Below are 24,720 nucleotides of genomic sequence, written 5' to 3' on the forward strand. Positions count from 1 at the left end.
GGCAGATGTGCCATGGGAGCACCAATGTTATTTCTAATATGACTTTTTATTTTTTAGCCTTTATGGATTTTTATTACCACTTGAGTGTATCTAAATGGTTAGGATTATTTGTGTATCAGAAATAATTTATTTTAAAGATGGTCTTGTAGATTTTTTCCTTTGAAATGTCTCATACAAATTAATTTTAACCCATGTTGCTTTTGTTTAAGAAAAAAGAAAACTTCTAAAAATATCATTTCAAACTTTGGTCTCAAAGCCACTATTTTCTTTTATTTTTGTTTCACGATCTTAAAGTAGTGGATAAGAGAAAGGAAGAGGGTATTCAGAATACATGACTCATTTTAAGTTTACTTTTTTTGGAAATGTGCTTCTTTATCTGTTTTTGCTGTTGACTTGAGACATAGTTAAAAGTGGTATGGAAATGCATGAACTTTGTCCTTATAAAGATAAATTAAGGAAAACCACAATAAAAATTATGAAAGCTATTAGAAAATTATAACAGAAAAGAAACTATAATAATGACTAATCAAGGTAGGATGAACTCATATTGGAACTAAGATACTAGACAACACAAAGATGAAAAATGGAAAGGTGACGATTAGAATTAACTAGGAAGTTCCTGGCATCTCTTTGAAATACAGTAGGTATTATTTAACATATCTTTATTCATGCTAGCGTGCCAGTATTAGTTGCTCAGTTGTGTCCGACTCTGCAACCCCATGGACTGTAGCCCTCCAGGCTCCTCTGCCCATGGAATTCTCCAGGCAAGAATACTGGAGTGGGTAGCCAGTCCCTCCTCCAGGGGATCTTCCAGACCCAGGAATCAAACCCAGGTCTCCTGCATTGCAGGCAGATTCTTTACCTTCTGAGCCATCAGAGAAGCCCCATATTAAATAATGCCTACTATATTATTCTCTGTTGTTCTTAAATATTTCATAATTACTTCTAGCTGAATAAGTGAATAAGATGAGAGTCAGAGTATTAACCAGAAAAGAGCCAGAGATTGAAGGGTTATGACAGACACTACAAAGATTTCCAGGCTCTTGTAGATTTTATATGTAGCCTGTCCATTAGTGTTTGGTTTATGCCAGTTTTCTCCTAAGTAAGTCTGACATGACCTTTCAGGGTCCAGTCAGGATTTCTCATGTTCTTGTGCTGCACCTGAAAACCAACATCCCATGACTAGTTATCTAGAGAAAGCCACGGATATTTGCGCAGCTCATATTGGCACACTTTCTTGATTCTGTCTGAAAGAATTTTAGGGCGTGGTTGAGTGCAGTGTACCATCCGTGAGAATGGTATGTCCCAGAGGGACGGAAGAGCACACACTGTGGATGCCAAGTTTTCTCAGATGTAAGAGGAGTACACGCACCTTGTGAGCCAATTCAGGAGAAGTAGGGTGATCAGCAAGTTCCTGCTCACCAATCAACTGTGCTTCAACTTATAAAGGAAAAGAAAGGAAAACAAGTAGAAAATTAAAAAAAGAAAGACTTGGGCTGTGTAAAAAGGGATTTGTTATTGTGTGAGAGCCACGTAAATATAGGAAAGATAGTAACAAAAAAGAAAGGAAAAAAAGGAGGAAGGAAAAGAAAGAAAAAAAGCACTATTTGACATCATTAATTTAGTCATCACCTTTGACACTACTTCTTAACAAGGCATATTTCATAACAGCGCCAATGCCAAATTTCTCTTCTTGTTACTACATTCAAATTGAAATTCCACTGGACTGGTCACCAAATAAAATTTCTAGTAGACTGGTGAACATCCTTATTCTATAATTCTGGACATGAAGGGTGTTTCACGTAAGAGTTGCCCTTAGAAAACGCTGCCAGTTATATTTTTGAGTTTAGATTACATCAAGTATTCTCATGTTTCCCCCATCATAGAATAATTCTGTGTTTGCTTCGAAATCTTTAGTTGATTTTTATTTTTCCTTTTAAATGATAATCGGGGGACGGGGATGCTCTTAACAATTCAGGAAAATAGATTGAATCCCATGCAACCAGCCATATCAGCTTTGCTTCTCCTTTTCTGCAGCTGAAACCAAAAATTATTCATAAAAATTCCATGATTTTCGCTTATCTAGCTTCAGGGGAGAGCCAATGCACCTATCAAATAAGTGTTGTTGAGGTTTATTAATTATTAATGCAAAAGCTGACTGTTTTCTGTGTCGCCCTTATGCCTTTTGCGGTGTACCAGATTCAGTCCGTAAAGCATGGTGGCATATTTTAACTTTTACATTTCACTACTGCAAAAATGAAGGGATACTAAATGTAAAATTATAGACGTAAGTGTTATGGAAGCATCATATTGAAAAAGCACGAAAAAAAAAAAAGAAAAAAAAAGAAAAAGCACGTAAAGTTTTGTAATAAAAACTTACTCAGAAGCCGCTGAAGGGACATCTAATGCTCCAAACGTTGAGTAACTGACTTCATAATACTTTATGTAGATTATCTCCAGCAGCAGTGAACAATAATGGATCAGAAATTTAGGGCCAGTTTTATTTATGAGTAAGAGCTTGAAAATGAATGCATAAATCCTAGACCCCTGTTTTGCATTCGGTATCCCACCATCAAGGGTCTTCTCCTCCCATGGAGTGAGCCAGAAGCCCCAGAGCCTGACACAGGCCATGCCCGGTCAGCGCCCAGAGCCCTTGGCCTCTTTGCTGATACCACAAGTCTTGTGCTAGACTCCTGCTCGGTTTTATCCAGAACTGCCCTCTAAGGGCAGCCCCCCTCGTCCACAGTCTGACTCAAAGGTCAGCTCATCCATGACCCACCAGTTCCTGAGCCCACCCAGATCAGGCCCGAGCCCCTGCTCCACACCTGGAGCCTGGCAAGTGGCACTGGGGAAGCCAGAGGGGACCCTACCTCCTGCCCAGCCTGCATGACCTTCTTGTCCCGGAATCACCGCTGGGAGCCACGTGCTGTGAGCCCTGGGGTTGGACTCTCTGCCCAGATGTCTCTTTACTGTTGTTTACTGTTCATAGTCAGTGTTTTCCGTTTCCTGGGAGCTTTTGTTCAGTAGGCTAGATCCATCCTTTCTGGACACTCATCCATCTATCTGCACCTTCGGGGAGCTCAGAGGCTCCTCTGGATTGGCCTTTGGATACTTGGCTCAGCTTTCCAGCCCACTGGGTCCCCTCCTCTGGGCCCTCTTCCTTCCCCCTCTTCCTTCTTCCCTTCCTCCCTCTTTCTTCCTTGTGGCTGTGGACACCTCATCACACGTCAGCCTGAGACAACCAGACACTTCCTCTTCTGCGTTCTTCCTGGAAGGCAGGCTTTCCATCTAAAAGATTTCCTAGTTGTGTTTTTCTGAAATCTGAAGCCGGAACCCAAAATGAAATCTGAACCCAAAATTTTTGTAAAATTTTTGCATTCTCTCTGAAGATGGCTGCATGTGTGTCCCCTCCCCCATCAAGTGGCACCGAGTCACCCGTACTGGACGCTCCACCCAAAGGCCTGCCCCCCATATTCCCCCCGGCAAAGTCAACATCCACTCAACAGTTCAGCACTGCAGGAAAAACAATATTGCAGGAAGAAATACAACTTCCTCCTGACTTTGACTATTGTAGACATAAATACTGGCTTCCAGGTGGCACTAGTGATAAGATGGTGCTAGTGGGAGAAGGCAATGGCACCCCACTCCAGCACTCTTGCCTGGAAAATCCCATGGACGGAGGAGCCTGATGGGCTGCAGTCCATGGGGTCGCTACGAGTCAGACACAACTGAGCGACTTCACTTTCACTTTTCACTTTCATGCATTGGAGGAGGAAATGGCAACCCACTCCAGTGTTCTTGCCTGGAGAACCCCAGGGGCTGGGGAGCCTGGTGGGCTGCCGTCTATGGGGTCACACAGAGTCGGACACGACTGAAGTGACTTAGCAGCAGCAGCAGCAGCAACAGTGGTAAAAAAAAACCGACCTACCAATGCAGGAGACATAAGAGATTTGGACTCAATCTCTGGGTGGGAAGATCCCCTGGAATGGGTTGCCTAGAGAATCTCATGGATGGAGAAGGCTGTCGGGCTACAGTCCATAGGGTCACAAAGAGTTGGACATGACTAAAGCAAGTAGGCATGCATGCACGCAGGCATAAATACATCGCAGGCTGACAATAGTCTTCAAATGGTTTTGCTTGTGAATCCCCAAAAGAAGTTTGAAAAAATTATGTACCCACTTTGAACATTTTAAGTTGCTATCTAAAATTTTCATCATAAGTTTATATAAGTTTACTTGTTAATAGGAGATAGACAATATTAAATTATTTTCTAAGGTAAAATGAGAATGGAAGAAATGAGAATAAATATTTTATGATATTACAATAGACTTTAATCACCTTACAGATTAAAGCATGCCAAATCTGAAAGAAAACACATGAAACTTTCATCCATGGGTTGTATCCAGGAAAACTTCAGGGGTCCCACAGAACAGTCCAGCTGCAGTTAAAAGAATAAATGTTCCCAGGCTCTGCCACTTTGGATGTTGTGAATTCAGAGCATCTCAGCATGAACCAAAATATCCCATTTTTAACACCAGATTTTGTCCTTCATAGAGATTCGTTTCATAAGGGAAGGCGGGAGCGTTGTGGGTTTCTGCAGTCCGTGTTTCTGTCCATCCCTCAGTCTCACACTTGCAGGTCTCTTCACATGGACAGTGCCCTGTACTAATAGTGGAGATGAGTGAGGGCTTTGTCATGTTCGAGAAAGACCCCTGTTCCTAGACTCCTTCTTGTAGAGATCAGTATAGGCAGAGTCCATAAAGCCACTGAGTGTATAAAAATTATTAATACTATTTTGGAAACTATCCACATCCCCCCTGGAAAATATCCATGTGTCTGCAGAGGTGTGCACATCTCCATTGAAAGTTAGGAGTCCGGGGTTGCTGACCTCACCACGCTTTATGTGCACACGTGGTGTGTTCTTGCCTTATCTGCACCTGGTACAGCCTCAAGCTTCTGTGAAGCAGGGGCTGTGTTTCCATCATTCACTGTGGCATCCTCACCATCCCAGGATCCTGGCATGCAGCAGGCTCACCTGTGGATACAGGTCACACCCTCAGATCTCCCCCAGGAGCTGCGAAGGGGGTGAATGAGTGAAGCAAGTTCAGAGGGGTCCTGGTGGGGGATCCTGCAGGGGGTCCCAAGGACACGGCACCTGCAACAGCCAAAGCCAAGAGTGGAGACCCCGTCCAGGCACAGAACTGGGGGGCCAGTCTGCCTCATTCAAGAATCTGGGATTTACTCAGTGGAAACCCCTTGCAAGGTTTTTAAGCAGGAAAATGACGCTTTGCAGAGGTGAGCTGTGGCTGAGATGGAGAGAACAGAGTGAGGAAGGCCGAGTGTGAGTCTGGGCTGGTCATTCGGGGCACGTGACTTGGGCTGGGATGGTGGGGGATGGAGGGAGTAAACCAGGACGTGCTGGGTTCTAGAAATGCTTGGGTACAGGGGAGGTTGGGACTGCCAAGGAGGGCAGTGCTCATGAACCTGAACTTGGGAGGGGCCATGCTCATGAACTTGGACTTTATTCTGTAGCAGTGGGACCATGGGACTCTTGAAAGAACATTGATGTCATAAAAGCGTTTAAAAGGTGGTTGGCGGTGGGTTCCTTCTTTTTTATTCTTGCCAGGATCGTGATGACTTGTACACGTGCACCTGTCACGCCCGTGGATGCTTACCTGGTGGCGTTGTGACTGGTGGGGCCAGACCTCAGGCTCAGCCCCGTGGACAGCTCTGCCGACTTCTCTCTGCCTCAGTGTCCTTCCAGTAAAGTGGGGGAATGTGAAGTGAAAGTTGCTCAATCATGTCCAACTCTTTGCAACCCCATGGACTATATAGCCCATGGAATATTCCAGGCCAGAATACTGGAATGGGTAGCCATTCCCTTCTCCAGGGGATCTTCCCAACCCAGGGATCGAACCCTGGTCTCCTGCATTGCAGGCAGGTTCTTTACTAGCTGAGCCACCCAAGTGGGGGAATAGTAGTGCCTATTAAGTAGGGCTGTGATTTTTAAATTAATGACATAATATATCTTGTAAGACACTCAAAGGAGACCTGAGAAATAGGAAGAGCTCAAAAGAAGTTAGGTTTTATCCTGTTTACAGTGGAATACTGGGGCATATCTGAACTCTTTCTTCCCTTCCAAAAACTCTCGTGCGTCACTGTGAGCTCCAAGGACCTTGACTTCCTGTGGCTCTAATTAACGCAGAAAACATACTGCATAGAAATGAGAATGTGAAAGGGAGAGGGCAGAGGCATCTATCAAGACCTTGACATTGTAATTTTTAATATCTCTCACTGCTCATGAGCCGGAGAAATAGTCTCACACAATAGAGCCATCCTTGGATGTCTTTCACTCATGACTTTTCATTGTTTTTATTCTGCTCTCGTTCTTTCTGCCCCTTGTTTTTGATGCTCCCCTGGGGGCTGGATGGTGTAAGAACCACCCATCTGCATGTCTCCTTCTCTGCCAAGAGAGGTCTATGTGTGCCGATGGTCATCAGGGAAACAGGATGTAGTGCCGGCCTGATGCTATTGAAATTTCGAGACCTTACTTTCAAACGCTTTGGTCCCCCTAGGACAGCTGCTGAGAATAACCTTCCCGCCTATTGTACCAACGTCTGTAAAAGCATAGCCACACTGATCATGGGCCCCTACCCAGCCAGCAACTGCAGAAACCAGATACCTTCCAGGGTTGTCATCCCAGCTGTTGATGCCGGAGGGACAGGGTTTACGGCATCCTTTGCCACTGTTTTGGATTCCTTGTCATAGGAATTTAGCTGTTTGTCCACCCCGAGAGCAGTCGCCAGTGATCTCTCCATGGATCATGCCCTTTGTTTTAAAGATACCCCGAAAGTAGTTGAGTAAACATCGTAAAAAACCTGTGTCACCTTGACTACTGCTTTGCCCCTCAGTAAAATGGTACAGCCATGTTCCCAGATGATATCTTATGCGTGAAAGTGAAAGCATTAGTCACTCGATCATGTCCGACTCTCTGCAACCCCGTGGATCATAGCCTTCCGGGCTACCCTGTCCATGGAATTCTCCAGGCAAGAATACTGGAGTGGGTTGCCATTCCCTTCTCCAGCGAATCTTCCTGACCCAGGGATCAAACCCAGGTCTCCTGCATTGCAGGTGGATTCGTTACTGTCTCAACCACCAGAGGAGCCCCCTCTTATGAGTCAAGTTCCTTCTAAATCAGAAAGAATTGGGACTTCTTGATTCAAAGAACTTATATGAGGGTTAGACTGTTCAGTAGATTCAAAAGCCACAAATCTTGGGTGTTCTACCTCTGAACAAGACTACCTGACAGTTAGGTCAGAGGCGTAGCCAAATGCCTGGATGCTGACTCTCTGTGGTCCTTCCCCACGAGACCAACCCTCCCAGGCCAGTAAACCCAGAAACTTTTGGGTTAGGTCATCAGAATTTTGTAAAGCTGCACAGTGATTATAATATGCAGCCAGAGTTGAGAACCATTGGTGGAAGCCGGAATTGCACTCAGGCTCCAAATGATGGATTGGGTTGAGATTGGAGGGAAAGTGTTGGGAGCAGGGGGACTCCAAGGAGCCACCGGCTCCGCGGTTGGAACCAGCTTCTGCAGCACTGCCCGACTGCATTCTGGAGACCGGGGGACCCTCACGCTCACTCTGAAGAAGCCCTTGCAAAATATGCCCCCCTTTATAATAAATCAGGAAGAACTAGAGGCAATGTTCTTTCAAGCTTCTACAGATAATCTCCAAAAGATGTCAGGATGAGACTCCTACAAGTATTATGTATTAATAGTACTTAATATTTTTATGGGGCTTCCCTAGTGGTTCAGATGGTAAAGAATCCACCTGCAATGCAAGAGACCCAGGTTTGACCCCTGGGTGCAGAAGATTCTCTGGAGGAGAGAATGGCTACCCACTCCAGTATTCTTGCCTGGAGAATTCCATGGACAGAGGAGCCTGGCAGGCTACAGTCCATGGGGTGGCAAAGAGTCCACACTCTTAACACTTTAATAGTAAATAATATGGCTTATAGCAATGCATACAGAAGTACTCATTCATTCATGTATTTATGAGCCCATGCTCTGTGCTGGGTACTCCATGGACGCTAAGGAAAGAGCAATAAGCACGACAGCCTCGTTCCCTCCTCCCAGGGGAACTTGAGATAAGTCATCACAGGGGCTCTAGAGTCGAGAAAAGGCCAGTGAGTTGCACCTGGGAACTTGCCCAGCCTTGAATGTCTCTGTTGGGCACTGAGGGGAGAGGAAGATTTCTTTCTGAAAGCACATGGCATCTGCAATGCTGGGGCACCAGATTCATCCACATTCATTCAGCCACAATGGCTACCATTGTCATCAGAACTGGTTCTGGAAGTTTCAGAGCAGGTGGCACAGGCCTGTGTGTCCGGCGGAAGCAAAGAGTGTCACCCCTTTGTTTCCGGGTCGCAGTGGAGAGTGTGTGTGTGTCTGCACAAAGATGGACTCGGGTTATTTTTTCCTTGTGAATAAGTAACAAGCCGTTAAGTACACAATGGAGACACCTCTCTTCCCGTGAGCTGGAAGCGTAGTGATTGATGAGATCCGATGTTTACTTGTGTCCCCGGTAACCTTGACTGAAGTCACTGAAATCTTCAGCCCGTCCATCAGGAGAATGGCACGCACACGCCAAGGGACGGGGCAAGCGGCAGGCAAAGCTTCGTGGGGGCAGCGCTCAAGGTCCCATAAAGGGACTCGACGCAGAGGCTCAGGAGGTGGAGGGGTTCTCGCGAGGAGGGGAAGAGTATCGTCACAGCAGCAGGAGGAACAGTGGACATTTGTATTCAGAGAAAAGGGAAGGAAGCTTGACAGTGAGGAAGAAGAAAAAGAAGAAGCTGATACTTGGTCAAGAGGAACGGGCAGTGACTGAAGGGGTCAGGTATGCCCCCTTTGCTCAGCCAGCAAGTGACCATCAATAAATAACTTTAAATGCACCCTTTTTTTTGTTTCTTTGTTGGCTTTTCTGTTGGTTTTTTGCATCTTCAGCTCTTTTATGGCCTTGGGCTTTAGAAGCTTTAATTTCCTTAATGTTCATTTTGTAAGGCAAACGAAGATTGGAAGTTCTTCCTCCTAACCTATGGCTTAACCTACTGATTTCTGCAAAATAATTTGTGGAGAAATATCTCTGTTTTTACTGACCAGATTCTACAGTCAGTGATAATACATCTCTTGGTGAGATTTTTTTTATTAATCTTGACATAGAAAACTTCAAATATGAACAAAAATCGACAGAATTGTACAATGAATCTTCATGTAGCCATCATCTGGCTTAAAAATTGATCAACTTACAGCCCAAATTGCTTTAAATATACCTCCAATTTATCCTCTCCATTTCTCATTCTATTTTAATGTAAATGCACCTTGGGTTGTTGTTGTTTTGGGGGTTTTTTTGCACCTGGTTTTTGTTCTGACACATGACTGTATAAAATGCCTGAGTCAGCGCTCATTCCACAGATTCTCAAAATAACCCTCAGCCGTGTTCCTGAAATCAGTATGTAGATAAAGAGAGATGTAGATACTAAGGTCGCAGTGTTATTTTCTGGCTTTTTTCTCTAATTATAACCATCCCAGGGGGTATGAGATGGTATCTTACTGTGGCTGTGGTTTGCATTTTCCTAATAACTAATGATGATGGGCATTAGAGAAATCTGTTCAAGTGCACTGCCCATTTTTATTGGTAAATTGGGTTGTTTGTCTTTTTTCATGACCAAGTAACTTGCCCCACATCACACACTCGGTTCAAAGCCAGAGGCAGATCCCAAACTTACGTATTCACATAGTCACACTCCAAACCTGGGAATCTACAACGTCCAGATCCAATGGCACAGCTCTCCAGCCCGTCCACCTTTGAAAGCATCTTCCTCTCCTATCCCCACATGTCTACTGGTCATATAAAGACTTATGCTGTTAAAATGGAAGCCATAGAGTAAACGTCACTCTAGAAATACGCACCCAATAAAACTGTCTAAATATGTTTTCAGCAAATAATTCTGAGAGCTTGCCACCAGCAGAACCTTAAGAAATTCCTGAAGAATATATTTCATGATTGTGAAAAATTAAAAGATGAGCTAGACAAAAGTTCTAAAATTGTTTGAAAGGGAGCAAAGAAGTTGACAAATGTGAAAATATAAACATTGTATTAAAATAGCATTCATGGTGGGCTTCAAAAAGTGATAAACACTATAGAAAAATTGCATTTAAATCGGGAGTGGTCAGAGATAAGTCCTTTGTAATTTTAGTAGAAAAGGCTAATATGCTAATTAACCTTAGATTTTTAATTATGTATTACTGACACACTGAAATAAATAGGAACCATGAAGATTTATCCAAAAAAGATTTATTCTATTACATGGAAACCCTCAAACATGTTTGAACATAGAGTTTGGGTCTTTTTTTAAAAATCTGCATTTAAAGAAAGTTTAAATTCCAGCTTTCTGTGCCTTTACAGTGTCTATAGCACTGGCATTTTGTAACACAGATTTTCCGTCTTTTTTTCCAGTCCATATAAAGAGCTCCTTAATGCTCAGATCCCAGGAGCTGGGAAAGCAGGTCATGGTCAGTGACAGGAAGTACAAGTGCTCGAAACTCCAAACTCGCTGGAAGGCGTTAGGTGAAAATTCTAGAAAAGATTGATTTGACAGATAGCACAGATTAAGAAAAATACTAGAAACCAGAAAAGGCCATCTTTCCTATAGAGGCTCATTTCATTCTATAGACTGCTTCCCTGGATATCGCCAGTTGTTAGCAGGAAGAGTGATGGTACCCCTTTTTTTAAAAAATCACACTCGAGTATTATACAGATAAATAGCTAAATGATGAAGAAACAACTTTCTTTCACAGCAGTCATTTAAGAAGGGCAAAAAGGGCTCAAATACAGATGCGTTGGATGACATGAGAAAATTAAACCATGAGTGAAAAATTCTGTGTTTCCAAGGGTGCTATTATAGGAAGAGTGCCCCCCACCGCCACATCACACTAGAAGGGAGAGCTTTGTCCACCTAGAGGGATGAGGGGACTGCCTGCCGCTGTCTGGAGATTTCTTTGTGAGCCGCGGAAGTGCCGCAGGTGCAAGCTCCCAAAGACAGCACACGTCTCTGCTGTGTTTTGCTGCAGGGCCGATGCAGGAGACGATCTCTGACTTCTGGAGGATGGTGTGGCACGAGAACACAGCGAGCATCGTCATGGTGACCAACCTGGTGGAAGTGGGGCGGGTAAGTGCCTCTCCGCTTCCCAGTCATCTGTTCCTTCCTTAGACACCTGTGTGAAGGAGGGCAGGAGCCAGCCCTGGATGCAGTGTTGTGTCCTTCCGAAAATGCTAACCACTAGGCTCCTCCTCTGGCTTGCTGTCCTTGCTTATACATTATCAGTAAACATAGCCTGAATTGCTTTCATGTGTTGCGATAGCAACAGACAGGAAAGGCACTCAGGATTTAAAAGCAGTTGTTGCCCGGATATATTGAGCACACAACAACACAAAAACGTAGTGAAGCACGCGTGCTGGTGCTTGGGTGTCAGAGCACAAGGGGAGCCCCAGGAGGCAGGCCTGCATTCCCCACCTGGGGGAGAATCCTCCCTGAGAACAGCCGGAAGCCCAGAGTCAATCCCAGGCTTAGAATTCCAGCATCTCCTCTCGCTTAGATCGTCCCTTTCCTCCCTCTCCTGACCTGTGAAGTGGGGACCACACGCCGCCCCCAAGGCCTTGGGTTGCTTCATCTGTATTAACTGCGGATGAGCTATTTTTATTTAACCAGGAAATTCTTCAGTAGTTAAGATCTCAGTCATAGGATTCAACAGGATTATTCCCAAAGTGGAATTTGAAAGAGAAGAGACACACAGGATGCAGCTGCTCTGTTGAACAGTGAGGCCATTTCCATGGTTCTGCTGAAGGACCCGTCACTTCTTAGAGACGTTGACATTGTGAGATTTACTCTGCGCCTAGAGATTAGCCTCCAATTGAAATATTAGGGGCAGAAATGATAGAGGGGGTGTTTCGTAAGATTCTCTGTCAGCCTTAAAAAAGAAATCCTGCCACTGACAACTTGGTTGCATCTGAAGGATGTCAGGTCAGGTGAAGTAAGCCACTTAAAAAGGGCAGGCACTGGACTATTCCACCCATAGGCGTGAGTGATGGAGAAGAGTCAAGTCACAGAAGCTGAAAGTGCAGGAGTGGGCGCCAGGGATTTGGGGAGGGGAAGCTGGGGTTGATGTTCAGTGGGTATAAGGTCTCAGTTACACCAGAGGCACAAGTTCTAGAGATCTGCTGTACAAAGCTTGCTTATAGTCAGCAATACAGCATCACCCACTTAATTTGTTAAGAGGGTAGACCTTATGTCAAGTGCTCTCAGTACACACACACACACACACACACACACACACGCGCGCACACACATGCACAAAGCCCAAAGGCATATAAGAAACCGCAGGAGGTGGTGGATATTGCCCCTGACCTGGGTTGTAGAGATTGTACCAAGGGCGTTCACTATGTCAGAGGCCATCCAGTTGTGCACCTGAAGCTATCTGTATTGGGCTGGCCCAAAAGTTCATTCGAGCTTTTCCTTAACATCCTACGGAAACCTAAACGAACTTCTGGGCCAACTCAGTACATCAGTTACACTTCAATAAAGCTGTTCTTACAAATGGATTTTCAGAAGGTCTCAGGAAGCACAAACCAGGAAGAAGAGAGACTTAAAAAGTGGGAGGTAGTTAAAATTCCAGCAAAGATGATAAGCCAAAGAACCTGAAAATCCTCCTCTTACAAACATCCTGAAATTGTAGATAAAATGTAAATGGGTTTTAATGTATTTAATATAAAATATAAATGTATATGTAAACATAAATGTTAATAATGTTTAACTTAGCTCTTAAGAAAGTAAACTACTAGAGAACAGAGAAGAAGCAAGGACTAGAGACCAGAGAAAGGGGGGAGGGGGCAACAGGCTCCCACTAGAGGCTGACATGATGGTGCCCATGGGTCCTGACAAGTGGGATAGGGCTTTAGTCTCATGAGCTTGGATCTTGAGTTCTAAAGCCCACCAAGAACAGGAGGTAACACCGTGGACATGTACAGTGCTAAGAATTTGAACTGAGACAGCCACATGAAACCTAAACTCACAAAGGGTAGATGCTCAGATAAAGGGCCAAGGGGGAAATAGGAGAGGGGCAAAGGAGAGGGAAGCCAGCCAGGCACCAGAACAGGCAACTGACAGAGGCAGATGGGTCCTCAGTTAGGCTCTGGTGAGAAAACGCTTCCACTAATTCATGGGTCAAAGCACAACACCCTCATATCACTCAGAAAATACTTAGAACCGTGAATCATGAAGCATCATGTAGTAAACGTGTAGGATGCCAAGCAAATGGTACCCAAAGTATATCTATGTTCTTCAGGGTTGTTATTAGAAGACTAATTAAGCATCTAATTCAAGAAGATAAATGAGGAACAGGGTAAACTAAAAAAAGAAAACAGTAACAGCAGAGCAGAATGTTATTAAATAAAAATCAAAGAAACAATAATAAAGATCACCATGATCAAAAAGGTTTTGTGGAAGGACTGATGAAATTGACAACCATCTGGCAATCAGAAGAAAAGAAATCAGAAATAACAAATAGTGGGAATGATACATTTTTAACATAACAGATAATATGAATAACAATAAATTTGAAAATTCAGATAAAATCAACAATTTTCTTAACAAATTTGATTTTCCAAAACTGACTCAAAAAGAAACAAATTCTGAAGAGACAAAAATTATTTAAAAAGTGAATTATAGTTAAAAAGTGACCCATGGAAAGCATTACTCCCAATTGTATTATAGATATATTCTGCTAAATACTCAAGGAATGGGTAACTCAAATCTTATAAAAATTATTCTGAGAAGAGAAAAAGAGAGACTATTTTCCCATTTTATTTTAAGAGGCTAGTATAACCTTGATATCAAAACCAGACAAGAACATAGCAAAAGGGGAAATGATAGACACCGTGAATCAGGAAGAAATAAATATTTCAACAGATCAAAAAATGAGAGCCCAGATGTTGATGTAGGCATTTGTAGGAAAATGTGTAATTAGTGGGAAAAACATGAGCTTTTCCATCAGTTGAACTGGCACTTTTGGTTATTCATGTGGACTAAAAGAAAAGCCCCAAACTAAAAGAAAAGCCCCAAATTGAATACCAAATGAAACCAAAAGTTGTAAATGTTTTAAAACTTTTAGAAGAAAATATGGAGGGCACATTTATGTCCTTTGTTTTAGAAGTGTTTCAAAGAGACCATAAGAAAAGGACAGGGAAAATTGACCATTAAAATGTAAAAGTTTCTGTAAAGGATATTAGTAAAATGATGAGACAAGAGGGGAGAAGCCACGGGACTATTAGATAAAGTATAAAAACTGAAAAAGCACAGGTTTACTGCCAACCGTGTAAAAGCCATTTACGCCTTTTGATTCCCTGTCTCCTGGGAGATGCTGAGAGCAGGGAAGCTGGCCTGGGGGGATGTGGGGAGCTCCTTGTGTGACCAGCCTAGAAGGGGTCACTGAGCTCCCCACCACCCGCCCCCACCTGGGCAGTGTAGATATCATGCCACTGTTTTATAGGGATCTTGTAAAGATTAAATGAGTCTCTACATGGCAGGTGGTTAGAGAAGTTCCCGCCCCATTCTGAGGACTTCCTAAACATAAGTATTAAGGTAACCCTTACCTTTTCTCCAGCACAACTGAGACCTCTAGTGGCATTTATGAATTATCTTCCTTGGGACTTCCCAGGTGGTCCAGTGGCTAAGACCGTACTCCCAATGTAGGGTCCCAAGTTCCATCCCTGGTCAGGAAACTAGATCCCATGTGCCACAACTAAAGATCCTACATGCTGAAACTAAGACTGGGCACAACCAAATAAGCAAACAAATAAATAAATAGTTAAAAATAAATAAATTACCTTTTCACCCCCAAATCAGTAGTTTCCTATAAAAGCAGTAATGACTACTGAAAAAAACAAATTTTCAACTCCGCCATAAAAGCAACAAACTCCTTTCAGGGAGGAGACAGAGACAGCATTATAAATTTGTGGTCTCTCCCTCCTAGAGCTCAGGAAATGCCCAACAAAGCTAACGAAGGAGAATTTGCCCCACCTAGAGCAGTTGGTATCCACCAAGTTCACTGCGAAACAGCCAAGCTCAATGTTTTACCTGTTTCTTCCCCTGAAATGTATGATTGATTCTGAGTCCTCACTCATCTCACACACACGTGTTGACTGCCTCGTGTGTTGAGGAGGAAGAGATATGGAGACTGCTTCACACTGCTTTGCTTTCCCGATAACAATATTCATTGAGTTATTTACCAGATTTTATGTATACTCAAAGCTATGGTTTTTCCAGTAGTCATGTGTAGATGTGAGAGTTGGACCATAAAGAAGGCTGAGTGCTGAAGAATTGATGCTTTTGTACTGTGGTATTGAAGAAGACTCTTGAGAGTCCCTTGGACAGCAAGATCAAACCAATCAGTCCTAAAGGAAATCAACCCTGAATATTCAATATCCCTGGAAGGACTGATAGAGAAACTGAAGCTCCAATACTTTCGCCACCTGACGTGAAGAGCCAACTCATTGGCAAAGTCCCTGATGCTGGGAAAGACTGAAGGCAGGAGGAGAAGGGGGCGACAGAGGATGAAATGGTAGGAGGGCATCATTGACTCAATGGACATGAGTTTGAGCAAACTCCAGGAGCTAGTGAAGGTCAGGGAAGCCTGGTGTGCTGCAGTCCCTGGGGTCACAAAGAGTCAGACATGACTTAGCGACTGAACAACAACATATTTGCATCAGAGCTCACTTAAAATCCTCTGCAGAAGGATGTGGCAACCCACTCCAGTATTCTTGCCTGGAAAATCCCATGGACGGTGGAGCATGGTAGGCTACAGTCCATGGGGTCGCAAAGAGTTGAACATGACTGAGCAACTTCACTTCACTTCACTTAAAATAATCCCAAGATAAATTATTTTGAAAAGTAAGTAATTATTAAAAATAACAACTACTACTGGATTTTTTTTTAAATAAAGGCATGTGCGTATTTTTTGCTTAATTGAAATTTCAAAATGTGCTGTCTCAGGACCCAGTGACTAGACATGAGCTGTTCTCATATGATAAACCCTCTTTCTTTAAGGAAAAATAGGGACAGCATGGTGTTTGGCTAACAGATCAAAGGAAGACCATGCTATGAAATTATTCCAGTGAAAAAGCCTCAGACACTAGAGCCCACTGTCTGTTGGACATGGCAGCTTTTAGTGGGATGCAGGCTTCACTCTGAGTTGCCTGCCTTGGAATAAATAGGTGGCTTCTGTTCCTTCCATCAGGACCCGTCCCATACAAGGTGGCCCTTATTGATATTTTTGATGGAAACAATTCTTTCTGACAAATAGCCATGGACACTTCAGCTAATAGTGTGCAGCTGAAGGGGAGAGCAAGGGCCACGGTTCAAGTTCAGCCTTAAATGGAAGCCCACAGCCTCATAGAACTCAGGAATTTTAGGTCTGGTAAGCTTATTAAAAAAAAAAAATCCTTCCAGATCCTCACCCAGTTTGCAGGGACGTGGTAAGCTCGAAGAGTCCTGCCCTGCCACCGTCAGCCCCGTGGACTGGCCTGAATTCAATTAGCCATGTGCTTCATGGCGTCTGTCCTTGAAACGTCTGGTGCGATCTGGGGGTGTTGACAAGAGGTCGCATGCCCTCCGGGAAAAGGTCAGCTCATTCCAGGCCATTTCCCATTGTTCCTCCTGCACATTTGTCAAGAGACGACATGCCTACGTTCCACGCTTGGAAACAACGATGACAAACCACTGAAGAAATGAAAATGACATGGTTTTTAAGGGCAGCAACTAGCTGCTTACCATGTTGACTGCACACAGCGGGTGCTTCATGAATCAGGCATGAGCCAGGCCGACGCTGTTTGTTTACACAGACTTGATTCATTAAGTCAGAGCCCGGCAGCTTTCCCCGGATCTCTGCCCCGGAGCGCCCTGCATTAGGCCGCTGTAATTGCCCCTGTTGGAGCCTCTGGGAGGCCTCTGGTCCCAGCACCTGTGCAGAGGACTCAGAAACACACTTCCCTCCTGCAGGGCTCCCCCCATACACCTGCTAGGACCCGTCATTATCTAAGGCTTCCTGGTCGCCCCTGCGCATCCCCCGCAGCCCGTGTGTTGTGGGAAGGGACCCTTGTCAGTTTCCTTGGCACCTGCCGACAGCGGCACACCTGGCATGTAAATTGCGTCGGATGTGTTGTGGTTGTTTTCCCTCTTTAATGAACCCACCGGAGGGACCCCGAGCTCTTTATCCAACGCCTGGTTCCCAGGAACTCCCACCGACTCCGCTGTGTTGTTGTACTAATTCATCTGCCAAAAGTCTGGGAACCCAGTCTGGGGCTCTCCCAAAGGAGGTTCTTTTTTGCACTGGTAATTTAAGCTAATGATTTCTAAACATATTTAGTCAGTTTGATGAAGACTTCATTAGGATGTAACTGTTTATTAAAAATCCAAATGAGATCTCGGAGTCATGTAGGAAGATGATTGTTGAGGTTCCCTGAATAGTTCTGATAACAGGTGGTAAAGGGTCTTGGAGCCAAGAGAAGCAGAAACCAGAGATCCTCACCCCCATCAATATATAATGGATGCAAGGGAACTGATGGATGCTTTAAAGATTATCATCTTCCCAAAGAGATTGTCTTGAAATTCCTTTCACGTGTGTCACTAAAAGAGTAACAAAGAAAAAAGTTAAGATGAACACTGGATGTCAGAATAAGCTCTAATTCACATACAAGATGGGCTTCCCTGGTGGCTCAGATGGTAAAGAATCTGCCTGCCAATGCAGGAGACCCAGGTTTGATCCCTGGGTTGGGAAGATCCCCTGGAAAAGGGAATGGCTACCCATTCCAGTATTCTTGCCTGGAGAATCCCATAGACAGAGGACCCTGCCGGGCTATAGTCCATGGAGTCACAAAGTGTCGGACATGACTGAGCGACTAACACTTTCACTTCTTCACCTACAAGGAAGATGTATTAAGGTTCCAAGTGTACCTGGAGCCTTAATACAAAGAACACTTGCTTTTCTACAAAAACCCACCAGATCCAAGATCAATGGAAGAAGTAAGAGAGAGGAAAGATTTTCCCCTTAATAACATGTGGAAATAGTTTAACAGTAAAAAAATAATAATAATAACGTAGGTAATATGTAGCAGTACAAAATAATAATTTTTTTACAGAATCTCTTAAGTTGTTCCAAGACATCCAGTTCGTACGTGAAAGGGAAGAGAGATTATTTTTGTAGGCATTACTGAAATTTTTCTGTCTTGAACTCTCATGATTCAAAAAGATCGAACTTTCATCGATCTTTTTTTTTAACGAATTGGGTATTTAAGATTGACATTTTGTGACCTGAGTAAAGATAGCCTTAACCTTTGATGAACTTATACTCATTCAGTAAGTATTCCTCTGCATTTTGATACACCATCAACCATCATATTAATGTAGCTGATTCAAGCCTTGCCTTCCTCTGTAACTTTAAGATAAAACTAGGAAAACAGGAAAAGTCTGCATTATCCCATTTTACAACTGAAGAATGGAGGCACCAAGAGAGGGACACACGCTAATCTTTGTCCTTGGTGGTAGCAAGTGTCCGTCCTTCCGCAGGATGATTTAAATTTCAGGAATGGCTAAAAGTCAAGGCCAATCTGTTGAACAAGGTGAGGAACAAGCAGCCTGGGTATATGTGTTTCTTCAAAGTGCTGATGGTTTGTCATCTAGTTAGGTAGGAGAGAAAAGGAACAGGACATTTACCAGGGAAGTCTGCAAGATGACACTTGGAATTCCACAGGAGGCATCGGGCCACGAGTTTCTTTACAGAAGATGAAAAGAAATGTTACGGATAGGGATGTGACGTTGTGTGTATTCTAAGTATTGTATATCCACTCATTAAGAGATGCTAATGGAAGACCAGATAGAAAACCAGAAGCCCTGCAGGAGGAGGTTGAGGCAGGAGCCTGAAGAGGGACTTGCTGGTGCCGTGAAGTGATTCTCCCAATTCACACCATCCAGACCTCCAGCAGGTCTGGTTAGAGCAGGCTTCAGATGTGCTTCCCAGAGGAGAGGGCAGGGCCGAATGTGGCAGGTGTCGGAGGGAGGAGCTGGGAACCTAGGGCAGGCCAGGTACTGTTTAGGCAGATGGTCTCACTTACTCTCCAGTCTCCCTAAAAACAATGCTACAGTCCCATTTTGTGCATGAGAAACCTGAGGCTCAGGGGTACCCATCATCAGCTGCAACACAAGTCAGCAAGAAAAACACAAGTCCACCTCCATCTGACTTCATCACACAAGGGCCAGAGAAATCTGGATATTTAACTGAGTGAATGTTCTAATTGCTGTGAGATCTCTGTTGAAGACAAAAAATCCTGCACACTATAGACCTGTTCTCTTGGAAGCTTCGCTGGCACGTGGCTCTTAACCAGGGCTCTTCAGTCACCGTGCTTCCCTGCAACGTCCCCACTCTTGTCAACAGCGTCCCCAGCAAAGCCACGCTCAGCCGGCCCCTGACACAGCTGTTAATAGAACTGTGGTCACTCTGGATGTCTTTTTAGAAAGAGTGTGCGGAAAATCCCTTAGTGGATCAAAACTTGTACCAGTGCCTTTGTCTTTTTCCTGCCTGCCGCCTCCTCGATGGTTGTGTCTGTTTGATGGGGCAGTGGTGGCCACAATGAAGGGCTGACTTTATCCTCCATGATCACAGGCTTTTTAGCAAAATGAGTCCTTGGCCCAGCACAGAGCACAGAAACAGACCTTTACGGTCTTCCCCAGCCTCCGTCCTGCCGCCCGAAGAGCTGGTGATACAGGAGCATCCATGAAACGGAGCCACTTGTGATTAGGGATACGGATGGAGGATGTGGCCATCGGATGTGTCTTTTCTTCCTGCCCCTTCCCCTCCTACCCCTCCCACCCCAAGAGGCAAGGCAGCTAAAGTCATTTCAGGGCTGACTGTTCAGTATCTGTCCCTGAAGCCGGGCCTGGAGAGTCTGAAGACAGCATAATTGACCGTGAGCTCCTCCTCCAAAGAGCTCTGCTGTTGGGACCTGTCCACAGCCTCTCCCAGCCACCATCCACTCATCTCTGGAGTGAGTCCCTCTCAGTCCCTGGGCCGGCCTCTCGTTCCCTCCTTTCAGGACACGAGCCAGGGCAAGAAGGAAGCGGGGGTCGGGTAGGCTGGCCCTGGCCCCTGCTGGTTCTCGCTTCGAGCTGGCCACTGATGAGGTCACAATCATGAGAACCCAGGGTCTCAAAGCAGAGTCCAGGCAAGAAGAGCTGGGTCTGACAGTCGTGATACTCTGGAAGAGGAGTGTTTGGAAACTGTCTCTGTGGCTCCTCTCAGCTCTACTGGGTGTGAAGCTCTCGCCACCCCCACGTCATAGGACGCTTTCCTAATTCCTGCGTGCATGCAAGCGTGCTCAGTCATGCCCAACTCTTTACAACCCCGCCAGGCTCCTCTGTCTGTGGGATTCCCCAGGCAAGAATACTGGACTGGGTTGCCATGCCCTCTTCCAAAGACACCCTGAAGGTCACAGTAATGTGTGGCCAGCCTGGGAGCTACAGCCCGAGTGTCCGGGGGTCTCTGACTTTATTGTACCTGGGATCATTTAGGCTGCTGGCTAAAAATGACCCTTTGTGAAGGCAGTTAGAAATCCAGGAGTTATTCTGCTTCCTGTACTGTTTCGCGTTTGTGAATTTTAAAGCCGGCAACCACGCCCCGTTGGAGGCAGGAGCCCATCATGCACCCCCGCCACCCTCCACAATGACGGGCAGGCAGCAGCCTCGGCCACGGGGTGCCTGAGTGATGGCCGGATGGAAGCGGCGCTGAGACGCCAGGTAACTGGCATTCTGGGCTGAAGACTGGTGCCTTAGGTGGTGAGGCCGTGCGGGGAGCACTGGGCTGCAGTGGGGCAGCATGGTCAGAGGAGAGGAGCATCTGGTTCTTCCACACCTGGGCTCCAACAGACGCCCGGTAACCACTGGTCTAAACATCCATGTCTGCAGAACATAGAGGCCAGGAGGTGACTCAAGCCCCGACTCCTTCAACTGGAGAGCCTGCATCCAGAAGGAAACATACTTTCCTCTTGACACAAGTCCAAGCAGTTAAAAAGATACTAAAGTGAACCCAATTTAGAAAGCTTTTGAGTAGGCTGGAAACAGATGTGGCAAGCCATTTCAGGATATTTTGGGAGATGAGATGGGAGGGCGGGATGCAGAATGGCTCGGCTGCCGCTTCTGGGCCCGCCCAGCCAGGTGCCTCTGCTCGAAGAAGGCTGCCCACAAGCATCTCTTTGGAAGGAGGCTTCCTTTCTCCTAATGACCGCTCCTCTGGACCCCAGGGGCAGAAATAAGCAATAAAAAGCCCTCTGCTTGCCTGCAGGTAATAAGCAGGCCATCACCCAGTGTCATAGCAACAGAACTGGCACGTCCTATCGAACCATCAACAGAGAGCTCACACCCATGGAGGAAAGACTTGGAAGGGGTGTGGCATTTGAGATACTCTTCAAAGAACAGATGAAATGTCCAGCTGGACAAATTGTGTGAGATCTGCTGGGGGATCAGGCAGACCACTTGTCTCTGAACATAAAATACATGTGGCTCGAAAGAAGGGTAATAAAAATATAAGAATGAAGATGCTAGTCTAGTTGTAGCCAAGTACAAAAAAGACCTCTACATGCCAGGCCAAAGTTAATTTCTCTTTAATTTCATGGGCAGTCATTGGAAATAGAAGTTTACTGAGCAGAGCAAGTCAGTGCCAGAGGGACCACACTTGGAAGGGTTTTGCAGCTTCTTGAGGAGGGGATGTCCACACAGGAAGTTAGCAGAGCCTTAACGAAGATGGTGGCGGAGGGAATAAAAAGCCGGAAAACGTATTTGAAAGCTGTTTCAACCGCTTGCTCGACCTGGCACTTGGTTGGGTTTTGGAGAAGGATCTCCAGGTTTTGTGCTTGGGTGACTGAAGAAATCATTAACACGGGGAGTTCACCAGGTTTTGTACATTGAATTTACTTAGACAAAAAATGAATCTGCAATTGTAACTTGAGAAAAACACATAGCTATTGCCTTCTTCAGGAAAAAAAAAATCTCTAATCTTGACTTTTGGCTCCAATTTCCTGCTTGGTCTCCTACAAAATGTTCCATCAATTTCTGAAACTAGAAGAAATTTAAAGTTCAGAGGAGCTAAAATATTGCAAGCCACCTTTTGTAGTTTATTTTTCCAGGCCACTCCTGAGTAGAAATAGACAGGAAATGAATGGTTACTGTAACTGGGATATTTGTAGTATAAATACAATCTGTTAACTTTAGACCATTTTCCTAGGTTTTATTCCTCCCATGACTCAAATTGTGTTTTATTCTGGGGAGAGAAAAAAATATACAGGTGATCTAAAAAGAACAAAGTTAAGCTATATTTCTGATTTTGTGCACAAATTGTATCCTATAAATTGTACTGTGACCCATCATTTAGAGAACTCCAAAAAAAAAAAACAAACAAACAGAACCCACTTTAGCCTCATTTCCTTTGTGTTTTCTAAAGGTCAAATGCTGCAAATACTGGCCAGATGACACGGAGATCTATAAAGACATTAAAGTTACCCTAATAGAAACAGAGCTACTGGCAGAATATGTGATAAGAACATTTGCTGTTGAAAAGGTAAGCTTTCACACTATTTTTGAAAAGCTACAGTCAGACATTAGTGATACCAGCCTCATTAACTTATCCAGGATAATTCATCTGTCGTCTCACCTGAACGCAGGTAGGCTGTAGCCAGTGATGACTCAGGACTGCATTCTACCCTCTGGTCCTGCAGCACCTCACTTCCATCTTTGAAGCAAATCATTCCCATTTCATAGGAATATGTATTTTGCCGCTAATCCAAAAGATACACCTAGGTGTCCACTTCCTTTTTCTTTTCAACCTGGTTGGTATTGTTCAGCCTGTCTCTCTCTCCTTGTTCAGAGGCAGTTGATAAATGTCCTTCATGCTGTATGTCCATGTGGGTTCCCCGGTACTGAGTTAGCATCAGTGTGGAGACACGGGTTCTAACTCCTCCTGGATACCCTTCACGTCCTCAAGCCTTTCTCAGCCTGTGGTTTCATGCAGATGATGGACTTTCCAGGTGGAAGTGTCTGCCTGGAAACATACATAAGGAGACGTGGGATGCTTCTGCATGAACCAGCTTCTCCATTCACTCACTCCCATGCTGGTTTCAGCTCTCGGTCCCTGCGGGTGCGGCATCCCAAATGCTCATCCCATGCGCATGGATGGGGCTGCTGCTCTGAGCATAACAGGGAATCTCCTTACCCCCCTCTTTCTGCCGACATAGGGAGGGCCCGGAGGAGAAGCACACTGCAGTCCATCCCGAGAAGTGTCACAGGTAGGCTGCGGGGGGCGGGGAGTGGAGATGATGTGTCCGGCGAGTTCTCTGCCTTGCTGTCCTCCAAGAAGGGGACCCCTGGTGTTGTCTCTGGAGTCCCCAGGCTTCTGTCCAGAGCTAGTTCTCTGCGGCCGAGCCCTACGCTGCACCTAGCGATGCTAGCACGAGTTGCCCAGTGGTGGGTTCCCTTAGAGACCCCAGCGTTGTAAATGAACCTCTGGGCAGTTGGTTCCAGCCCTTATTCCCCCTGGATATCAACGCAGTCTCCAGACTAACGAGACCAGTTGTGGGAAATGAAGAAATGGCAGCGTTTGCTTCCTGGCTCATTTACCCTGATGTTTTTAACACCTCTCCTGACTTTCAAAACCCTATTTGTCATAGAATCACAAAGCTGAAGAGACTTTCGTTTATTTTAATCTGTTTCTCATACTATTTAGCATTTTTTTCCCTTAGCCTGTCTTTTTTAATAAGCAGACAGGAGGCTTGAAGACTTCAAAGAATGTGGAGTTCTGGTTGACTCAATTCTTTAAGTTCTGAACCTCACACTTTGATGTCAGGTTTTTTTTTCCTTTTTAGGCAGAATCAGGAGGGAAAAAAAGAAAAGCATATGGAGGATTTTTGTATGGCTCTTGGCAAGAGCACTCATGAATAACTGCATTAAAACAGATAGTGATAAAAGACCCCGAATATTTTTTTTCTTTAAAAAAAAAATCATCTGAAAGCCATCACTTAAACATGGAGTTCTTTGAACAATAGTCAGCTCTCTAATAAGCTGAAAATGCATCTCAGTGGCTAAAGGAAGGATTTGTTTGTTTCTTTGCTCTTTTTTTAACCTCTTAGTGTTCTCTATCCCCAGCTGCACAGAAATGTTTCTGAAACACCCAGGTATTTTAGTCCTAAGACAGCCAGCAAAGAGCTGGTGGAAGGAAAGGAAGGATAAGGAGCTTGTTAAAGCATTTGGGGAAATCAGAATGACATGTTAGTGATTTTCTAACCAGGCAATTGGAATATTTAAGGAAAACAAATCGTTAGTACTTATGCGGAGCACTTCTTGTAGGTTTTAAACTTCCTCATTAGAAAGGAAACTTAAAAAAAAAAACAGAGAAACAGCCAAGTGAAGTGTGTGCTTTGAGAGTCCTGCAGTTCTGATTCTATTTTGAGAGGATTTACATCAAAGGACCTAAAGGTGAAAAATAGGTTTGGGCTTCATTCTGCAAACAAGCAGGGAAGTTTGCAATTTGAAACTGATCAATGCCTGTTTTGCATGGGGCGGTCCTCT

General features: G+C 44.7%; 1 protein-coding gene across 7 annotated transcripts in view; it reads left to right on the forward strand.

The window, feature by feature from the left end:
- PTPRM (protein tyrosine phosphatase receptor type M) overlaps positions 1-24,720 on the forward strand; it is a 661,836-nt gene that overhangs the window by 606,387 nt on the left and 30,729 nt on the right. For 4 of the 7 annotated variants that reach the window (XM_055559596.1, XM_055559597.1, XM_055559603.1 and 1 more), the window contains 3 exons: positions 11,132-11,229; positions 22,601-22,717; positions 23,391-23,441. In XM_055559596.1, the coding sequence (XP_055415571.1) occupies positions 11,132-11,229; positions 22,601-22,717; positions 23,391-23,441 (266 nt within the window). The remainder of the gene's footprint in view (positions 1-11,131; positions 11,230-22,600; positions 22,718-23,390; positions 23,442-24,720) is intronic. The other 3 variants (XM_055559598.1, XM_055559601.1, XM_055559602.1) reach the window with 1 other exon arrangement.

Source organism: Bubalus kerabau, chromosome 21 (assembly GCF_029407905.1).
Source record: "Bubalus kerabau isolate K-KA32 ecotype Philippines breed swamp buffalo chromosome 21, PCC_UOA_SB_1v2, whole genome shotgun sequence".
Taxonomy (NCBI): domain Eukaryota; kingdom Metazoa; phylum Chordata; class Mammalia; order Artiodactyla; family Bovidae; genus Bubalus; species Bubalus kerabau.